The 19,203-nt window shown below is 50.8% G+C and overlaps 1 protein-coding gene across 1 annotated transcript; it reads left to right on the top strand.

Moving 5' to 3' along the window:
* Positions 1-128: 128 nt before the first annotated feature.
* SNRNP40 (small nuclear ribonucleoprotein U5 subunit 40) lies at positions 129-18,572 on the top strand. Its single transcript, XM_058040168.1, has 10 exons — positions 129-350; positions 1,404-1,533; positions 3,229-3,322; positions 4,798-4,963; positions 6,163-6,285; positions 8,524-8,644; positions 10,129-10,211; positions 10,767-10,828; positions 14,460-14,563; positions 18,169-18,572. Exons 1-10 carry the CDS (start codon positions 129-131, stop codon positions 18,216-18,218), a joined length of 1,155 nt encoding a protein of 384 aa, XP_057896151.1. The 3' UTR covers positions 18,219-18,572.
* The last annotated feature ends 631 nt before the right edge of the window (positions 18,573-19,203 follow it).

The raw sequence follows: 19,203 nt of genomic DNA, 5'->3' as shown, positions 1-19,203 counted from the left end.
CCCCGCTCTATCCTCGGCGTGCCGGCACTGTGTCGGGGGGCGGGACATCCAGGGCGCTCCGCCAATCAGCGCGGCGGGCGCGGCGGCGGCAGCCAATGCGGCCCGGGGGGCGGGGCCCGGCGGCCGCCATGATCGAGCAGCAGAAGCGGAAGGTCCCGGGCCCCGGGCCTGGCCCCGGCCCCGCACCCGGCGCCCCCCCGGGCCCTGCCGCCCCCGGAGCCGCCCCCGCGCCCGGCCCCGACCTCCCGCTCGTCCCCGTGCCCGCCAAGCGGCCCCGCCATGACCTGCCGGGGGCGCCGGGCACGGGTGGCGCTGGGGGGCAGCCGGCGGCCGGGGCTCTGCTGCAGGCGGTAACGGGGGAACGTGAGGGGAGGGTGGGAGGAGATCCCAATAGGGTGGAGAGCTGAGGGGAGAGGGCTGCGGGTGGCTCCAGGAGGAGGGAAAGCCACGAGGCGGTTTGATTGGGCACTGCTGAGGCACCTGCGGTGCTGAGTGAGGGTCTGAGCCCTTCGGAGCGGGTCCGGGGAATGGGGAACGGTCTGGAGCCCCAGGAGAGGCTGAGGGAGCTGGGCAGGGGCTCAGCCTGGAGCAAAGGAGGCTCAGGGGGCCCTTGTGGCTCTGCACAGCTCCTGCCAGGAGGGCACAGCCGGGGGGGTCGGGCTGTGCCCCAGGGAACAGGGACAGGAGCAGAGGGAACGGCCTCAGGCTGGGCCAGGGCAGCTCAGGGTGGGCACAGCAGGAATTTCCCCATGCAAAGGGGGCTCAGGCCTTGCCAGGGGCTGCCCAGGGAGCTCTGCAGTGCCCATCCCTGCAGGTGCCCCAGCAATTCCTGGAGGTGGCACTCAGAGCTCTGGGCTGGGGACAAGGTGGGATCAGCTGGGACTCGATGTCCTTGGAGCTCTTTTCCCACCTCATCTCTGCATCCTGAACACCAGAATCCCAAAGGCTTTTCCCACAAGGGAATATCCATCCAATGCAAGCCCAGCAGCAGAGGTGTCCCTGCCCCAGCCCCTTCTGGCAGGGAACATTTCCTGTTCCCCACAGCTCCAAACCCCTCACACCAACAACAGAAAAGGAGCCGTGAAAATCCTTAAAATCCCATTTTTGCATATTGGGGGGAAATTTCTGCATGGAAAGGGTGGTCAGGCCTTGGCAGGGGCTGCCCATGGAGGTTTGCAGTGCCCATCCCTGGAGGTGCCCAAGGAATTCCTGGAGGTGGCACTGAGTGCCCTGGGCTGGGGACAGGGTGGGGATCAGGCACAGGGTGGACTTGGTGACCTTGGAGCTCTTTTCTAGCCTCAGTAATGCTGGCATTCTGGTGGGAAGGTAAAGATGCTCAGCAGGGGTGGCAGGCTGGCCGTCCCCTGCCCTTGTCCCCTCACGGTGTCCCCTCTGTCCCCCAGGGTCCCCCACGCTGCTCCTCGCTGCAGGCCCCCATCATGCTGCTCTCAGGACACGAGGGGGAGGTTTACTGCTGCAAGTTCCACCCCAATGGCAACACCCTGGCCTCAGCTGGCTTCGACAGGCTCATCTGTGAGTGGCACTGCTGTCCCCTGCTGTCCCCAGGCTCAGGCCCTGCTGCTGAGGGGTTTCAGCTCAGCCTCCCCTGCTCCTGGGGCTGAATTGCTTCCCCAGGAGGCTTTTCACAGCTCCTCTGGCAGTGCCATCCTGCTGGAGCTGGAAATGTGCCTTGTGGTGTTATTGTTGTTGCACTAATTGAAGGGATGGGAGTAAAATCAGGTTAAAACCCATTTATTGTTTAAATAAACATCAGCATCAGAGGCTGGGAGGTTTTGAGACAGCAGGCAGTGGCCATAGTTCAGGATAGTCACAAATTCTTTGTTGCAGGACAGTAAATAACTTTCTAACTTTGTGGACAGTCACCACAGAGAATGTTTTGCTTTTCTATCCTGTCACCTTTACTTAATTTTACTGCAATGCAGATACTTTAACCAATAGGCTGTAATTCATATACACACATATACTTCTGTTATAACATGTAAAAAATTATAATCTTTGCTATAAGAGGTTATAGCTGATAAGATGGTAAGCTATAGGTTTACAATGTAAGGGTGTAATTGTATAGAACAATTTAATTTATAATATACTTTAACCAATAGGCTGTAATTCATATACACACATATACTTCTGTTATAACATCTAAAAAATTATAATCTTTGCTATAAGAGGTTATAGCTGATAAGATGGTAAGGTATAGGTTTGCAATGTAAGGGTGTTAATTTTATAGAATAATTTAATTTATAATATACTTTAACCAATAGGCTGTTATTGCATGTGCACACATATACTTCTGTTATAACATGTAAAAAATTATAATCTTTGCTATAAGAGGTTATAGCTCATAAGATGGTAAGCTATAGGTTTGCAATGTAAGGGTGTAATTGTATAGAATAATTTAATTTATAATATACTTTAACCAATAGGCTGTAATTCATATACACACATATACTTCTGTTAAAACATGTAAAAAATTATAATCTTTGCTATAAGAGGTTATAGTTGATAAGATGGTAAGCTATAGGTTTATAATGCAAGGGTGTAATTGTATAGAATAATTTAAATCATTCTATACAATTACACCCTTACATTATAAACCTTTCACCATTTTACCAGTACAGTTTCTCACTTGCTTAAAGTATATTCTTATTTATAACTACAGAAGCATGAGTTTATGATTTTTCTACTTAATGTCTGTATACTTTATTTTCACATCAATCCAAGCTCCTTCCAAGGCTGCAAATCAAACCCTTCAGTGTCTGTGGCAGTTTTATCTTTCCATTTCCCACAGCTGGGGCAGGCTGTGACAGCCCTGTGTCCCTGTCACACAGCTTCCAGATGTCTGCAGAAATGCAGGTTTTGATGCTTCCAGATGTCTGCAGAAATGCAGGTTTTGATGCTTCCAGAGGTCTGCAGAAATGCAGGTTTTGATGCTTCCAGAGGTCTGCAGAAATGCAGGTTTTGGTGCTTAGGCTTGTTGAAGCAAAGATTATAATTTTTCTTAATAAATTCACCTTAACCAAGATCCCTGAATCTCCTGTACCCTGGGGCTCACCTGATGCTTTGTCACTGCTGTGAATGTCCCAGCTGGGGCTCAGCACTGGGGATGGTCCATCCTGCACTTTGCTGAGCCCCAAAGATCAGCTCCATGCACAGCACAGGCTGTTCCTGTGCCTTTCCTGTGCTCACCTGTCCCTTGGTGTCCCCCAGTGCTCTGGAACGTCTATGGGGACTGTGACAACTTTGCCACCCTGAAGGGACACAGCGGGGCTGTCATGGAGCTGCACTACAACACGGATGGCAGGTGAGGGCAGGGGCTCTGTGCTGCTCTGGAACAGGGCTGGAGCCCCAGGAGAGGCTGAGGGAGCTGGGCAGGGGCTCAGCCTGGAGCAAAGGAGGCTCAGGGGGCCCTTGTGGCTCTGCACAGCTCCTGCCAGGAGGGCACAGCCGGGGGGGGGTCGGGCTGTGCCCCAGGGAACAGGGACAGGAGCAGAGGGAACGGCCTCAGGCTGGGCCAGGGCAGCTCAGGGTGGGCACAGCAGGAATTTCCCCAGGCAAAGGGGGCTCAGGCCTTGCCAGGGGCTGCCCAGGGAGCTTTGCAGTGCCCATCCCTGCAGGTGCCCCAGCAATTCCTGGAGGTGGCACTCAGAGCTCTGGGCTGGGGACAAGGTGGGATCAGCTGGGACTCGATGTCCTTGGAGCTCTTTTCCCACCTCAGTGATTCTGGGATTGTTGTCCTTGCTCACTCCATGGACACCAAGTCCTTGTAGTGTGGGCAAAGGATCTGGGCGCAGCTATGACCCCCCCCAGTGCCATTGATGCAGTTTTGGGGAGCAGAGGGAAGTTTGTGTGGGGTCACAGGGGAGCAGGAGAGAGACCAAGTGAGATACTGGTTAATTTAAAAGGCTGTTCCACCATCACTGCTGAGCTTTGCTGAGATGTGCTCATCCCCGATGCTGCTTGAGGAGGAAGAAAACCAATTTCCAGCAGGGATTGAGGGGAGTTTGTCTGTGCAGCTGTTCCAGTGTCAGTCAGTGTTTCAGGCTCCTCCAAAACACCAAAGGGAAAGGTTCTTCTCCATCTCATTACTTTTTGTCTTAGTTTGGAAAGCCAGGTGTCTGCTAAGGCAGGAGCCTGCCCTGAAATGGAAAATGCAAACCCTCTCCCTCTGAATTGCTATAAATTTTAAATTAAGGGGCTCTCAGGCAAAAAAATAATATGGGAGCAGGAAATAACAGTTATTTACAAGGGAAGAAAATAAAAGGATAAAATAAACAATGCAGTGAACTAAACCAACACTGGCAGAGTCAGAACCCAACCTGACACCCTGTGGGTCAGGCTGTTGGCAGCAGTGCCATTGGAATTGTGGCTCAGCCCTCCTGCAGTGTCAGGGCTGGTTCTGCTGGAGCAGGGATCCTGGAGAAAGGTGCAGTCTCTGCCTCTGAAGATCCAGGGGCAGAGGCAGCTGCTGTTCCTCTGGGCAATCCAGTGCAGAAGCCGTGCTGGTGTTGCAGAATCTCCAGATTCTATCTGGGTAGGAATGCTTGGCTCCTCCCTCTGGGCTCCCATCTGCCAATGGGATGCTGTAGTTCTTATCAGCCATGCAGGGACATTCCATAGCTGTTATCAGCAGGAGTGGGTGTGGAAGAGATAAGGAAAACTGAACAGGAGACAACTGCCATCCAGATGGCAAACAGATACAATTTGCTTGGCAGTGCAGGACAGGGGTAAGGAGAGATGGGAAGGGAGCAGAGCCCTCACTGTGGTTGTTGCCTGCAGCATGCTCTTCTCAGCATCCACGGACAAAACTGTGGCTGTGTGGGACAGTGAGACAGGAGAGAGGGTCAAGAGGCTCAAAGGCCACACGTCCTTTGTCAACTCCTGCTACCCTGCCCGGAGGGGACCCCAGCTCGTCTGCACCGGCAGCGATGACGGCACTGTCAAGGTCAGTGTGTGCTGGGTTTGTGGGTGCCCTGACAAAGGAAGGAATGATGAATCTGACTCCATGTTCTCACAAGGCTAATTTATTATTTTATGATACTATATTATATTAAAGAATGCCCTACTAAACTATACTAAAGAATACAGAAAGGATTTAGTAAGTACTAAATGCTAAAAAGATAATAATGAAAACTCGTGACTCTCTCCAGAGTCCTGACACAGCTTGGCCCCAATTGGCCAAAGAGTGCAAACAACTCCCAGCAGAATCCAATGAAACAATCACCTGTGGGTAAACAATCTCCAAACACATTCCACATGAGCACAACACAGCAGAAGCAAATGAGATCAGAATTGTTTTCCTTTTCTCTGAGGCTTCTCAGCTTCCCAAGAGAAAAATCCTGGGCAAAGAGATTTTTCAAAAAAATGTGAATGCCCCACATGTGTGCCCTGGGCGAAACCTGCAGACAAAAAGGTGGAAAATTTGTTTTAGGATCTTCCCATTTATCTGAGCTGAATTCAGCTTTTTCTTACAAGTTGCATTATCACTCTCGAGTTCAGAGTCAAAAATGTGACAGCAAATTTCACTGCTCTCTTTTTTTCTGTACTTCTCAGGGGGGTGGGGAAGGTTGAGCTGCTCAGCTGGGATTTTCCTGCTGCTCTGGATCTGCACAGCTCCTGCCAGGAGGGGACAGCTGTGGGGGCTGGGAACAGGGACAGGAGCAGAGGGAACGGCCTCAGGCTGGGCCAGGGCAGCTCAGGGTGGGCACAGCAGGAATTTCCCCATGCAAAGGGGGCTCAGGCCTTGCCAGGGGCTGCCCAGGGAGCTTTGCAGTGCCCATCCCTGCAGGTGTCCCAGGAATTCTTTCTGGACAGAAAATCAGAGACCAGAGTTTCTGGATTAGCAAAGCATGAGAAGACTCTTCTGAAATCTGGGCTGGCTCCTTCTTTCTGCTGTTATCTCCTGTACTGGCTCCTTTTTCTCTCTCCTGAAATCTCTGCTGGCCTCTTCTTCCTTCCCTTCATTCCTGTGCTCCGGACACAGCAAATTCAATGTTTTTTATAAAGATCTCCACATGTGATGTTTTTTATGAGACCCACAAAGGGATTTCAGGAGAGCAGGCTGAGTCTTTGCCAATATCTCTGCAATGATTTTGTTGTTAAATATCTGTGCCCACCTCTTACAAGTGCCACATTTCTTTCCAGCTGTGGGACATCAGGAAAAAAGCTGCTGTCCAGACATTCCAGAACACCTACCAGGTCCTGGCTGTCACCTTCAATGACACCAGTGACCAGATCATCTCTGGAGGCATCGACAATGACATCAAGGTAGGACCCTGTGTCCCTTTCCCTCCTGTCACACCTTGTGTTGGTCAAGGGCAGCTGTGGGTGCCACCTGCTGAATTTTACATCTCCAACCCTGTGCTGGTGGTACAGGGCCAGTAAAGTGGCAGGGAGCTGTGACAGCCTGGCAGGGACAGCGTGGCACTCGGGTGTCCCAGCACTGCTGTCTCTGCAGAGCCAGGCTGGAATGCTGGCAGTGCTGGCAGCCTGGGCCAGAGCCATGTGTGAGGTAAGCTGAGGAGGACGTGGTGACGTCCCCTGTGTGCCCTCTGGCCCAGTTGGCAGCTGCCCTGGCACCTGATGCTGTGGAAAGTTCTCATTTACCAGTGAGCTCAGCATTCATTCAGCTGATTGCCCTGGGGCTGCAGGGCTCAGCCTGTCCCCATGGCCTCAGCCTGTCCCCAGCCTGTCACAGGCAGTGCTCAGTGTGACACTGGCACCAAAACTGCCCTCAGCCTGCCAGAGCTGTCCCCAACCTGTCACAGGCAGAGCTCAGTGTGACACTGCCACCAGAGCTGTCCCCAGCCTGTCACAGGCAGTGCTCAACGTGACACTGCCACCAGAGCTGTCCCCAGCCTGTCACAGGCAGACCTCAAGTGTGGCACTGCCACCAGAGCTGTCCCCAGCCTGTCACAGCCATAGCTCAATGTGACACTGCCACCAGAGCTGTCCCCAGCCTGCCAGAGCTGTCCCCAGCATGTCACAGCCATAGCTTAACGTGACACTGCCACCAGAGCTGTCCCCAGTTTGTCATAGCCAGTGCTCAGTGTGGCACTGCCACCAGAGCTGTCCCCTGTTTGTCATAGCCAGTGCTCAGTGTGGCACTGCCACCAGAGCTGTCCTCAGCCTGTCATAGCCAGTGCTCAGTGTGGCACTGCCACCAGAGCTGCTCCCACTGCCCCTCTTTGGGAAGAACAGCCTGGAACTGGGAATTGGGGAGTTCCTGCTCTGTGCCAGGGGCATTTGGGGGATTTTGGGGCCAGTTCAGGAGGAATTCTGCAGGCCTGGGGCTGCTGGTGTTGAACTCCTTGGACATTGAACAGATCCACTTAGAAATGTTTTGAAAGGCAAATTCTGTCCTTCCAGAAACCCATAAACTTCCAGCCTCATGTTTCCATAGGATCATGGAGTGGTTTGGATGGAAAGAATGAAACCCCACCCAGTGCCAGCCCTGCCATGGCAGCAACACCTGCCACTGTGCCAGGTGCTGCCAGCCCCAATGTCCAGCCTGGCCTTGGGCACTGCCAGGGCTCCAGGGGCAGCCACAGCTGCTCTGGCAATTCCAGCCCAGCCCCTGCCCACCCTGCCAGGGAACAATTCCCAATTGCCAAGATCCCATCCAGCCCTGCCCTCTGGCACTGGCAGCCATTCCCTGGCTCATGTGTGTGGGGTTGCTGCCACATAACTCCTTGGACTTTGAACACATCTGTTACCAATCTAAGGCACAAATCCCATTTGCCCACAACTCCCATCTGTGGTGGTGTTCACAGGGGTCCCAGGACGAGGGAAGAGATGAGAATCTTGACTCCAGGTTTCAGAAGGCTGATATATTATATTATATTATATTATATTATATTATATTATATTATATTATATTATATTATATTATATTATATTATATTATATTATATTATATTATATTATATTATATTATATTATATTATATTATATTATATTATATTATATTATATTATAGTATATTATAGTATATTATAGTATATTATAGTATATTATAGTATATTATATTATAATATATTATAATATAATATATTATAATATAATATATTATAATATATTATATTATGCTATACTATGTTATGCTATACTATATTATACTATACTATATTATGAAATTGATATATTAAAACTATACTAAGAGAATACAAGAAAGGATTTCATCAGAAGGCTTGGAAGGAATGGAATGATAATAAAATCTTGTGACTGACCAGAGAGTCCAAGCCAGCTGACTGTGATTGGCCATTAATTAAAAACAACCACATGAGACCAATCCCAGATGCACCTGTTGCATTCCACAGCAGCAGATAATCATTGTTTACATTTTGTTCCTGAGGCCTCTCAGCTTCTCAGGAGAAAAAATCCTAAGGAAGGGATTTTTATAAAATATGTCTGTGACACCCATCAATCTCCAGCACTGCTGGCTTTGTTTGTGTGTTTGTTTCTGTGTTTGTTTCTGTGTTTATGTGTTTGTGGTTTGTGTGCCAGGTGTGGGACCTGCGGCAGAACAAGCTCACCTACACCATGCGGGGCCACGCTGACTCGGTGACAGGCCTGAGCCTCAGCTCTGAGGGCTCCTACCTGCTCTCCAACGCCATGGACAACACAGGTACAGCCTGCTGAGCTCCAGGGACACCTCTGCCTGCTCATCCTGGCACAGCTGAGCTGGGCTGGGCTGCAGGAGCTGGGCTCCAGAGCTGAACCCTGAATTTGGGTCCTTGAGGGGAGAGCAGCTGCCTCAGGGCGTTTGTCGCAGCTGGGAGGGAAATGGGGACAAGAGCCATGGCACAGGTTATCCTGCAGGGAGCCATGGCACAGGTTATCCTGCAGGGCCTGGGGAAAAGAGCCATGGCACAGGTTATCCTGCAGGACACTGGGGACAAGAGCCATGGCACAGGTTGTCCTGCAGGGCCTGGGGACAGGAGCCATGGCACAAGTTGTCCTGCAGGGCCTGGGGACAAGAGCCATGGCACAGGTTATCCTGCAGGGAGCCATGGCACAGGTTGTCCTGCAAGACACTGGGGACAAGAGCCATGGCACAGGTTGTCCTGCAGGGCCTGGGGACAAGAGCCATGGCACAGGTTGTCCTGCAGGGCCTGGGGACAAGAGCCATGGCACAGGTTATCCTGCAGGGAGCCATGGCACAGGTTGTCCTGCAAGACACTGGGGACAAGAGCCATGGCACAGGTTGTCCTGCAGGGCCTGGGGACAAGAGCCATGGCACAGGTTGTCCTGCAGGGCCTGGGGACAAGAGCCATGGCATAGGTTATCCTGCAGGGAGCCATGGCACAGGTTATCCTGCAGGACACTGGGGACAGGAGCCATGGCACAGGTTGTCCTGCAGGGCCTGGGGACAAGAGCAATGTCACAGATTTGTCCCCTCAGAAGAAGTGACAGCTCAGCCCCTGCAGGACATTGAGAACGAGAGCGATGGCACAGGTTATCCTGCAGGGCCTGGGGACAAGAGCCATGGCACAGGTTGTCCTGCAGGACACTGGGGACAGGAGCCATGGCACAGGTTATCCTGCAGGACGCTGGGGACAAGAGCCATGGCACAGGCTGCCCTGCAGGAATTGGGGACAAGAGCCATGGCACAGGTTTGTCCCCTCAGCAGGAGTGACAGCCCAGCTCCTGGAGGATACTGGGGACAAGAGCCATGGCACAGGTTTGTCCCCTCAGCAGGAGTGACAGCCCAGCTCCTGGAGGACACTGGGGACAAGAGCCATGGCACAGGTGATCTGTACACTCTGGCTCATGTCAAGGTGACCTGGCTGTGTCCCCTCAGCAGGAGTGACAGCCCAGTTGCCACCCTGCTGTCCCTGTGTCCCTCAGTGAGGCTGAGCCCATCAGGGCTGTGCCCATGGGATGTGGCAGGGTGAGGAAAAGCCCCTTGTGAGGAGCTGGGCTCCATTTTGGGATGACAGCTTGGGAAGTTTTTGTATTTCCACATTGCAAAGCCTCCTGCAGGGGAAGCTGCTGGTTCCCCATGGCCTCTGGGGAGTGAGGGGTCAGGGAGCCTGTCCTGGGCATGGGGGCTTTGCCAGGGTTGCCTGTCCCTGTCCCCCTCAGCCTCTGTCCCTCCTTCTGCTGCAGTTCGGATCTGGGACGTGAGGCCCTTTGCCCCCAAGGAGAGATGTGTGAAGATTTTCCAGGGAAATGTCCATAATTTTGAGAAGGTGAGTGTGCTCCACTCCTTGTTCAGTTCTGAGTGTGCTCCACTCCTTGTTCAATTCTGTGTGCTCCACTCCTTGTTCAATTCTGAGTGTGCTCCACTCCTTGTTCAATTCTGTGTGCTCCACTCCTTGTTCAATTCTGAGTGTGCTCCACTCCTTGTTCAATTCTGTGTGCTCCACTCCTTGTTCAATTCCCTCTGCTATCAACTTTCCTCTAAATTGTTTTTTTTTCAATTCAAGCTTAGGCCAGAAAGGCTTTAATAAGAACTCAAAGAAAGATGAATCCACAAAGTGGGTTCCAATTAAAGCCTCAGTAACAAGATTTCTTTGCTCAGTTCTTTTGTAATTAGTTGTAAATGAAGTGTTTTCTACACTTACCATCTACTTTGTGTAAAATAACAAGGCACTGGCTGTTTCCAGCAATGAAATAAAATCTGTAATTACCATCTCATCTTCCAAGGGAGATCATTAAAGTGGTGCTGGTTAAAGTCTCATGGTAATTTTAGTTCAAGGAAAAGGGGGAAACTAAATAGGTCTGTGCATTTTCTTTTGTTTTAGAACCTTCTGAGGTGCTCCTGGTCCCCAGATGGCAGCAAAATTGCAGGGGGCTCTGCTGACAGGTGAGTGCCACTGCATTCCTGTGTTCCCAGCAGCCCTGATGGATTTGCAGCATTCTCCAAGCTCAGGGCTGTGTGTAGAGGTGGGAAATCCCAAACAGCCCTCAGGAGTTTTCCTCATTTCCCTGAGCAGGGATGTGTTTCTGCTGCTTTGGGCTCTGTGGAGGAGCATCTGACTGTTGTAAAATCTGGTTATTATTGTCAAAAGCTGACTGAGGCTCTGCCCTGTCCCACCACAGGATCCCCAGCAGGTGACAGGGACATCTTTGCCACTGGCTTGGACCCCTGGGTGTCCTGGCAGAAGCTTGGGGGGTCTTTGAGCAGGGTCTGTGTGTGGGGTTGGAGGATGAGGAGCACAAATCCTGGTTAAATCCCTGCTCGGTGGGATTTCAGAGATCATTAATGACTCCTCCTTTAATTAAGGAGAAAAAATCAATTGGCACATCTCAGACTTGCAAATGAAAGATTCTGTAAAGTGAGCTGAGGAGTGAAAGGGCACAGGGAGGAAGCAGAGCAGGGTCTGAAGGTCCCTGTGAAGGACACCAATGTCCCCTGGAGCAAATCCAGGCCCAAAACCAATGCCAAGGAGACAGGAATTCCTGCAGGCCAGGGGCCAGGCCATGGAGCAGCAGTAATCACCTGATTAATGAGCTTCTGATAGCACAGAGGCAGAACTTGAGCTCTCCCTGTCCAGATTTAGTGGGGCAGCTGTCCCAGCATGAGCTGGGACTGTGACTGCCCCCAGCCCTGCTGGGCTCTGAGTGGGGAGGGAGAATTCCTACCTGGGGAGAGCAGGGATCCCTGCCCTGGGGGGAAGAGGAGCAATGCCTGCCCCGGGAGATCAGCAATCTCTGCCTGGGGAGAACAGCTCCTGCTTTGGGAGAGGGCAGCAATTCTTGCCTTGGGGGAGCAGCAGTTCCTACCTGGGGAGAGCAAGGATTCCTGCCTTGGTGGGGAGAGCAGCAATTCCTGCCTTTCTGCCTTTGAGAGCAGCAATTCCTACCTGGGGAGAGCAAGGATTCCTGCCCTGGTGGGGAGAGGAGCAATTCCTGCCTTCGAGAGCAGGAATCCCTGCCCTGGAAGAGCAGGAATCCCTGCCTTGGGGGGGAAAGCAGCAATCCCTGCCCTGAGGGGTGGGGAGAGCAGCAATTCCTGCTCTGGGAGAGCAGCTCCTGCCCTGGGAGAACAGCAATTCCTGCCTTTGGAGAGCAGTTTCTGCCTTGGTGGGAGAGCAAGGATTCCTGCCCTGGAGGGGAGAGCAGCAATTCCTGCCTTAGAGAGCAGGAATCCCTGCCCTGGGAGAGCAGCTTCTGCCTTGGAGGGAGAGCAGCAATTCCTGCCCTGGGGGGGAGAACAGCTCCTGCCCTGGAGAGAGCAGAAGTTCCTGCCTTGGGAGAGCAGCAATTCCTGCCCTGGAGAGAGCAGAAGTTCCTGCCCTGGAGAGAGCAGCAATCCCTGCCCTGGGAGAGCAGCTCCTGCCTGGATCCCTGTGGCCAGGCTGAGCCCTGTTCTGGGCAGGTTTTCCTGGAGTTTGGGTCACTTTTGGTTCTTTTTGCAGGTGCTGCTGGAGCTCAGGGCTCTGACAGCTCCTGGGGCAGGTCCCAGCAGAGCTCCCCACAGCACACACTGGGATTTTGGGGTTTTGGGCTCAGTTTCCCTGACTCTGAAACTGTTTTTAAGAGAAGTGTGAAAGCTGAGCTGTGCCTGGTGCTGCCAGAGGAGGATCCTGTGGGGTTCTTAACCCAGTAGGGGCTCAGGCAGGAGCCAGCAGAGGGTGATCAAAGGGCTCAGCATGATCCCATCACTCCCTGATAAACGCCGGTGAGTGCCTCATGTGGCACAGCAGGAAGAAATCCCATCTTGGAGCTGCTGGCAGGCAGGGATTGCAGTGCAGCAGGGGCTGGAGGCTCTGGGCTCCTCACTGCCAGCCCAGGACATGCCTGGATGTGCACAGAGTGTGTGGGGCTGTTTGGGAGGGTGAGACCCCTCCTCCTCCTCACATCAGCATTCCCAGTGCTGCTTTGCTCCCTGTCCCTACACTATGAAGGATTTTTTTTTTGACCTCACAGCTTTCAAATCCATCTCTGTGCCGTGAGGGGCACTGCTGGCAGGGAGGTTTTTGCCACTCTTGATTCCTCCCTGCTCAGCCTCTCCTCTCCTGGGCCTGTCAGAGCAGCATTTTTCCATTTTGCTCCTGGGAGGTTCCTGTTTATCCTCACAAAGATCATTCCAGCTGCAGAGCTGTCACTATGGGACACAAAACAACACAAGCACACACTGCTGCTCTCAAGGTGAAGAAAATGGAAGTTTATTTTCTGACTCCAACATTTACAGATTTCCAAAGGTGACAGTGCTGTGACCGTGTTCACAGGGGTCTCAGGATGAGGGAAGAGATGAGGATCTGACTCCATGTTTCAGAAGGCTGATTCATTATTTTATGATATATATTACATTAAAACTATACTAAAAGAATAGAAGAAAAGGTTTCATCAGAAGGCTGGCTAAGAATAGAATAAGAATCATAATAAAGGTTTGTGTCTCGGCTCTCTGTCTGAGCTCACTGTGATTGGCCATTAATTAGAAACAACCAACATGAGACCAATCACAGATGCACCTGTTGCATTCCACAGCAGCAGATAATCAATGTTTACATTTTGTTCCTGAGGCCTCTCAGCTTCGCAGGAGGAAAAATCCTAAGGAAAAGATTTTTCATGAAAAGATGTCTGTGACAACAGTGCCACCTCACCAATGACACTGAACAAACCAACAGGCCATCAAATTTCTCCTCCTCCATAAAAGAATGCAAAACAATGAGTTATTTACAGAAAGTGTGTGAGAAAGTTTGTTACAAGAATGTGAACATCAGAAGGTTTAGAAAATCAAAAATCAGGGTGACACAGAACCACCTGGGGGCACAGGCATTTTCCTTGGCCCATGCCTGCCCTCAGCAGGACTCTGTGTCTTGGTTTGGAAAGAAAGGAGTCTGCTAAGGCAGGAGCCTCTCTTGAAATGGAGAATGTAAACTCTCTTTACTCCTCTGAATTGCTATAAATTTTAAATTAAGGGGCTCTCAGGCAAAAATATGGGAGCAGGAATAACAGTTCTTTAATAAGGAAAAAAATAAAAGGATAAAAGAAACAATGCAGTGAACTAAAGCAACACTGGCAGAGTCAGAACCCAGCCTGACACCCTGTGGGTCAGGCTGTTGGCAGCAGTGCCATTGGAATTGTGGCTCAGCCCTCCTGCAGTGTCAGGGCTGGTTCTGCTGGAGCAGGGATCCTGGAGAAAGGTGCAGTCTCTGCCTCTGAAGATCCAGGGGCAGAGGCAGCTGCTGTTCCTCTGGGCAATCCAGTGCAGAAGCCGTGCTGGTGTTGCAGAATCTCCAGATTCTATCCGGGTAGGAATGCTTGGCTCCTCCCTCTGGGCTCCCATCTCCCAGTGGGATGCTGTAGTTCTTATCAGCCATGCAGGGACATTCCATAGCTGTTATCAGCAGGTGTCTCCCTGGAGGGAGGAGTGATTGTGGTCACTCATAGAGAGAGATAAGGCAAACTGCCCACATGACAAAGGTAATCTGCCATACAGAGGGTAATGGAACACATGTTGCATTGCAATCTGGAACTCTCTGTTGCAGGTTTGTGTACGTGTGGGACACCACCTCCAGGAGGATCCTGTACAAGCTGCCTGGCCATGCTGGCTCTGTCAATGAGCTGGCCTTCCACCCTGAGGAACCCATCAGTAAGTGCTCCCCCCTGCCAGGGCAGCAGCTCCAGGGCTCACTGAGCTGCTGATCCTTTGGGAAGTGACTTCAAAATTGCCAGTTATCAGGTTTAGGGGTGGCAGAGCCTGGTTTGCTCATCTCCAGTTGGGTGGGGGCACCCTGGGTTGAGCACAGGGACTCTGGGACTGGACTGGGGACACCCAGAGGGCAGCAGGGTGGCTCTCAGGTGGCTGCCACTGCCCAGGGCTTGTCCTGCCTTCCCAGGGGCCATGAGGAACAGGTTTGGAATGGCTGGGATGCCAGGGGTACAACCATGTGTGGTGATTCTATCAGGACATGGATCACCTGGGAGCCTGGGGGGTCCTAACTGCCCCAAAAGCTGTAGGAAGCAAATCAGAGAATCACAAAACCACAATCCTAGAATAGTTTGGGTTGGAAGGGACCTTAAATCCCACCCAGTGCCACCCCTGCCATGGCAGGGACACCTCCCACTGTGCCCCAATGTCCAGCCTGGCCTTGGGCACTGCCAGGGGCAGCCACAGCTGCTCTGGGCACCCTGGCACAGCCCAAACCTCTCTAACCAGGCCTTGCCAGCCTACAAACCCCCTGTGGGAAATGGCACTGGGGGCACCTGGAACCAGCCAGGAAATCATTCTTTCCTTTCCTTTCTCCATTTGCTGCAATGGGTTTTGGTGCTGGTTTCCATCCTTGGTTCAGGAATGTGAATGCCAGAGTGGTTTGGGTGGGAAGGGATCTTCAATGGCAGCTGATTGCAGCCCAGGGACACCTGCCACTGTGCCAGGTGCTGCCAGCCCCAATGCCCAGCCTGGCCTTGGGCACTGCCAGGGCTCCAGGGGCAGCCACAGCTGCTCTGGCAATTCCAGCCCAGCCCCTGCCCACCCTCAATGGGAACAATTCCTTCTCAAAATCCCACCAAAGGAAGCTCTGGCTGCAGTGGGTTTGGGTCCTGTTCTGGAGGTGGCACCACATTCAGAGCTGGCTGATACAAAGCTCAGGGTGGCTTTTCAGAGCCATCTGAAGCTGGGACCAGGCTCCATTCCCATCTCCTGGGCTGGGCAGGACTGCAGGGTGCTGGATTTCCATGGAAATGCTCCCTTTGGCCTGGTCAGCAGCCAGAAATTCCCAGCAGTCACCCCCAAAGGCAAAGCAAGGGTCAGGGAGCTGGGTACCCTCAGCTCTGCTGGGCTGGGGCTGTGCTGGGGGAGCAGAGCCAGCTCCTCTCTGCGTGTGGGATCCTGTGCTCAGCTCCTCTTGGTTCATCAATCACTAATAACAATTAAAAAACTCTTACTAAAAACCCATTGAGTCGTTCAGCCGCTGGCTGGGAGCTCCTGGTGATGTTAATCCATAAATCCCTGCAGGATTCTCACCAGGCTGTGCAGGGTGACAAACTGGCTGGGAATTGGTGCAGAAACCCACAGAGCTCTCCTGGACAGGGATGAAACCACTGCTGGTGTCTTCTGGGTCATTCTTGGGAATTCCCTGAAGAGAGGAAGGGTCTGGAGCCCCAGGAGGGGCTGAGGGAGCTGGGCAGGGGCTCAGCCTGGAGCAAAGGAGGCTCAGGGGGCCCTTGTGGCTCTGCACAGCTCCTGCCAGGAGGGCACAGCCGGGGGGGTCGGGCTGTGCCCCAGGGAACAGGGACAGGAGCAGAGGGAACGGCCTCAGGCTGGGCCAGGAGAGGTTTGGGTTGAATGTGAGAGAAAATCCCTGTCCATGGCAGGGGAATCTGATCTGGAAGGTTCCCTGACATGACACCCACCCTGCCTGTCCTCTCTGGGGCAGAGCTCAGGTCAGAGCTGTGTTGGGCTCTGCTCCAGGGAACAGTGACAGGAGCAGCGGGAACGGCCTCAGGCTGGACCAGGGCAGCTCAGGGGGGATTTTTGGGAAGAATTCCCCATGGAAAGGGTGTCCAGCCTGGCAGGGGTGGAGCCCCATCCCTGGAGGGATTTAGAAGCCCTGTGGATGTGGCACTTGGGGACATGGACGGGGCTGGGTTAAAGGTTGGACTCGATGATCTCAGAGGGATTTTCCAGCCTTGATGATTTTATAATTCCATAAAGGCATCATAATATGGCCCTTCTGACCCATGTCCAGCCCTGCTGGTGGAGTCCCCATCCCTGGAGGTGTTCAGGGCACTGCTGGGCAGGGGTGACCTGGGCTGGTGCCAGGCTGGCAGGTGGCTTTGATGCTCTCGGGGGTGTTCCCCAAGCTCCAGGATCCCGTGGCTGTGCCTCAGGGGGACTCAGGGCCGGTGGGAGCTGGGAGCCACTGGGCTTTCCCTGCTCCCAGGGAATCCTGTCCTGGGGACACTTTCCTGGCCACATGTGCCCTCTAGTGGCACCTGGAGCTGGCAGAGCCGGGGCTCGGTGACACAGAGCTGTTCATGGCTGCCTTGGCAAGCAGCTGAGACCTGGCCTGCAAAAAAATGAGGAGTTTGGGCTGTGCCCTCAGGGAGGTCACAAACCACTAGGGTCATTTTTGTATTCTATTTCAATTTTTATATTCTAATTTTTGTTTTCTTTTTCAGTTTTTATATTCCATTTTAATTTTTGTATTCTGTTTCAGGTTTTGTATTTGAATTTTTGTATTTATTTCAGTGTTCATATTTTAATTTTTATATTCTATTTCAGTTTTTATATTCTATTTTAATGTTTGCATTCTATTCCAGTTTTCATATTCTAATTTTGATACTCTATTTCAGTTTTTGTATTCTATTTTAATTTTTGCATTCTATTTCAGCTTTTGTATTATAATTTTTGCATTCTATTTCAGTTTTTATATTCTATTTTCATTTTTGCATTCTATTTCATTTTATATATTCTAATTTTTATATTCTATTTCAGTTTTTGTACTTTAATTTTTGCATTCTATTTCAGTTTTTATATTCTATTTTCATTTTTGCATTCTATTTCATTTTATATATTCTAATTTTTATATTCTATTTCAGTTTTTGTACTTTAATTTTTGCATTCTATTTCAGTTTTCATATTCTATTTTCATTTTTGTGTTCTATTTCAGTTTTTCTATTTTAATTTTTGTATTTTATTTCAGTTTTTATATTCTATTTTCATTTTTGTATTCTATTTTGGTTTTTATATTCTGTTTCAATTTTTGCATTCTATTTCAAGTTTTGTATTTCAATTTTTGTATTCTATTTCAGTTTTTATATTCTATTTTAATTTTTGCATTCTATTTCATTTTATATATTCTAATTTTTATATTCTATTTTTTTGTGTTCTATTTTAGTTTTTCTATTTTAATTTTTGTATTTTATTTCAGTTTTTATATTCTATTTTCATTTTTGTATCCTATTTTGGTTTTTATATTCTGTTTCAATTTTTGCAATCTATTTCAGGTTTTGTATTTCAATTTTTGTATTCTATTTCAGTTTTTATATTCTATTTTAATTTTTGCATTCTATTTCAGTTTTTATATTCTATTTTAATTTGTGTATTCTATTTCCGTTTTTATACTCTTTAAATTTTTGCATTGTATTCCAGTTTTCATATTCTCATTTTTATATTCCACTTCAGCTTTTATAATCTGTTTTAATTTGTACATTGTTTTAATTTCTTTATTCCTTTCTTTCCTTGCCCCTCAGTTCTCTCTGCATCCAGTGACAAAAGGCTCTACATGGGGGAGATCCAGTGATGCCCCAGGAGCTGCAGGATCCGTGCCTGGGTGCTGCCCTGGCAGGAGCTGGGTGCTTCCCCTCCCAGGGCAGCAGGTGACAGAGCTCGGTGTGACAGCCCAGTGCAGGCTGTCCCCTCCCCACATCTCCCTGGGCAGCTTTTTCCACCTCTCCTTTCTTTGGGAGGCAGGAAAACTTGGATCTCAAAGGAATTTCGTTCTGGCTGTGCCACTGACAGTGAAACCTTTCTCCAGATCCCTTGAAATTGAGAACTTTTGGTTCAGTTCCACACGTGGCCTGTATATCCCTGTCCTGTTTCCTTTGGAGGTTTTTTTGATACAGTTAAAACTGCAATAAATGGCTTTTTTTACACAGCTCAGTGCCTGGGGCTTATTGCTCTGTGTCTCAGTTTGGACTGGTGTCTGCTGAGGAAGGCAGGAGCCTCCCTTGGAATGGAAAATGTAACTCCCCTCCCTCTGAATTGTTATAAATTTGAAATTAAGGGGCTCTCAGGCAAAGATATGGGAGTAGCAATAGCAGTTCTTTATTAGGGAAAAAAATAAAAATAAAATAAAAATGCAAAACAACCCTGCCAGAGTGAGAGCAGGCCCTGGCACGCTGTGGCTCAGGCTGGTGGCACAGCCCCATCCCATGGGGGCTCAGCCCTCCTGCAGTGCCAGCTGTGGCTCTGCTGCAGCAGGGATCCTGCACAAGGGGGGAGTTTTCCTCTGCAGCTCCAGGGCTGCTGCAGATGGGCCTGGGCTCCCTCTGGCCATGCAGGGCAGCAGAAAGCTGCTCCTCTGGCAGTGCAGGGGGCAAAGGCTGCTGTGCTGTGCCAGGCTCAGATTGCATCCAGGCAGGAATGCTTGGCTCCTGCCCTGGGCGCAGCATCTGCCCATGGGATGCTGGAATTGGATCAGCCCTGCAGGGACACTCAGTGGCCATGGACAGCAGAGATCTCCTGGAGGGAGGATTGGCTGTGGGAGAGATGAAGAAAACTGCCCC

This window comes from Melospiza georgiana, chromosome 24, assembly GCF_028018845.1.
Source record: "Melospiza georgiana isolate bMelGeo1 chromosome 24, bMelGeo1.pri, whole genome shotgun sequence".
Classification (NCBI taxonomy): Eukaryota; Metazoa; Chordata; class Aves; order Passeriformes; family Passerellidae; genus Melospiza; species Melospiza georgiana.
Note: the sequence above shows the minus strand (reverse complement) of the source record. Positions and strands in the feature narration are given on the sequence as shown.

Excerpts from the sequence above, each read along its gene's own strand:
- SNRNP40 (XM_058040168.1), top strand. The coding sequence starts at position 129 with ATGATCGAGCAGCAGAAGCGGAAGGTCCCGGGCCCCGGGCCTGGCCCC. Across the intron at positions 10,829-14,459 it reads GCAGGGGGCTCTGCTGACAG|GTTTGTGTACGTGTGGGACA; the intron begins GTGAGTGCCACT and ends TCTCTGTTGCAG. Across the intron at positions 14,564-18,168 it reads CCACCCTGAGGAACCCATCA|TTCTCTCTGCATCCAGTGAC; the intron begins GTAAGTGCTCCC and ends CTTGCCCCTCAG.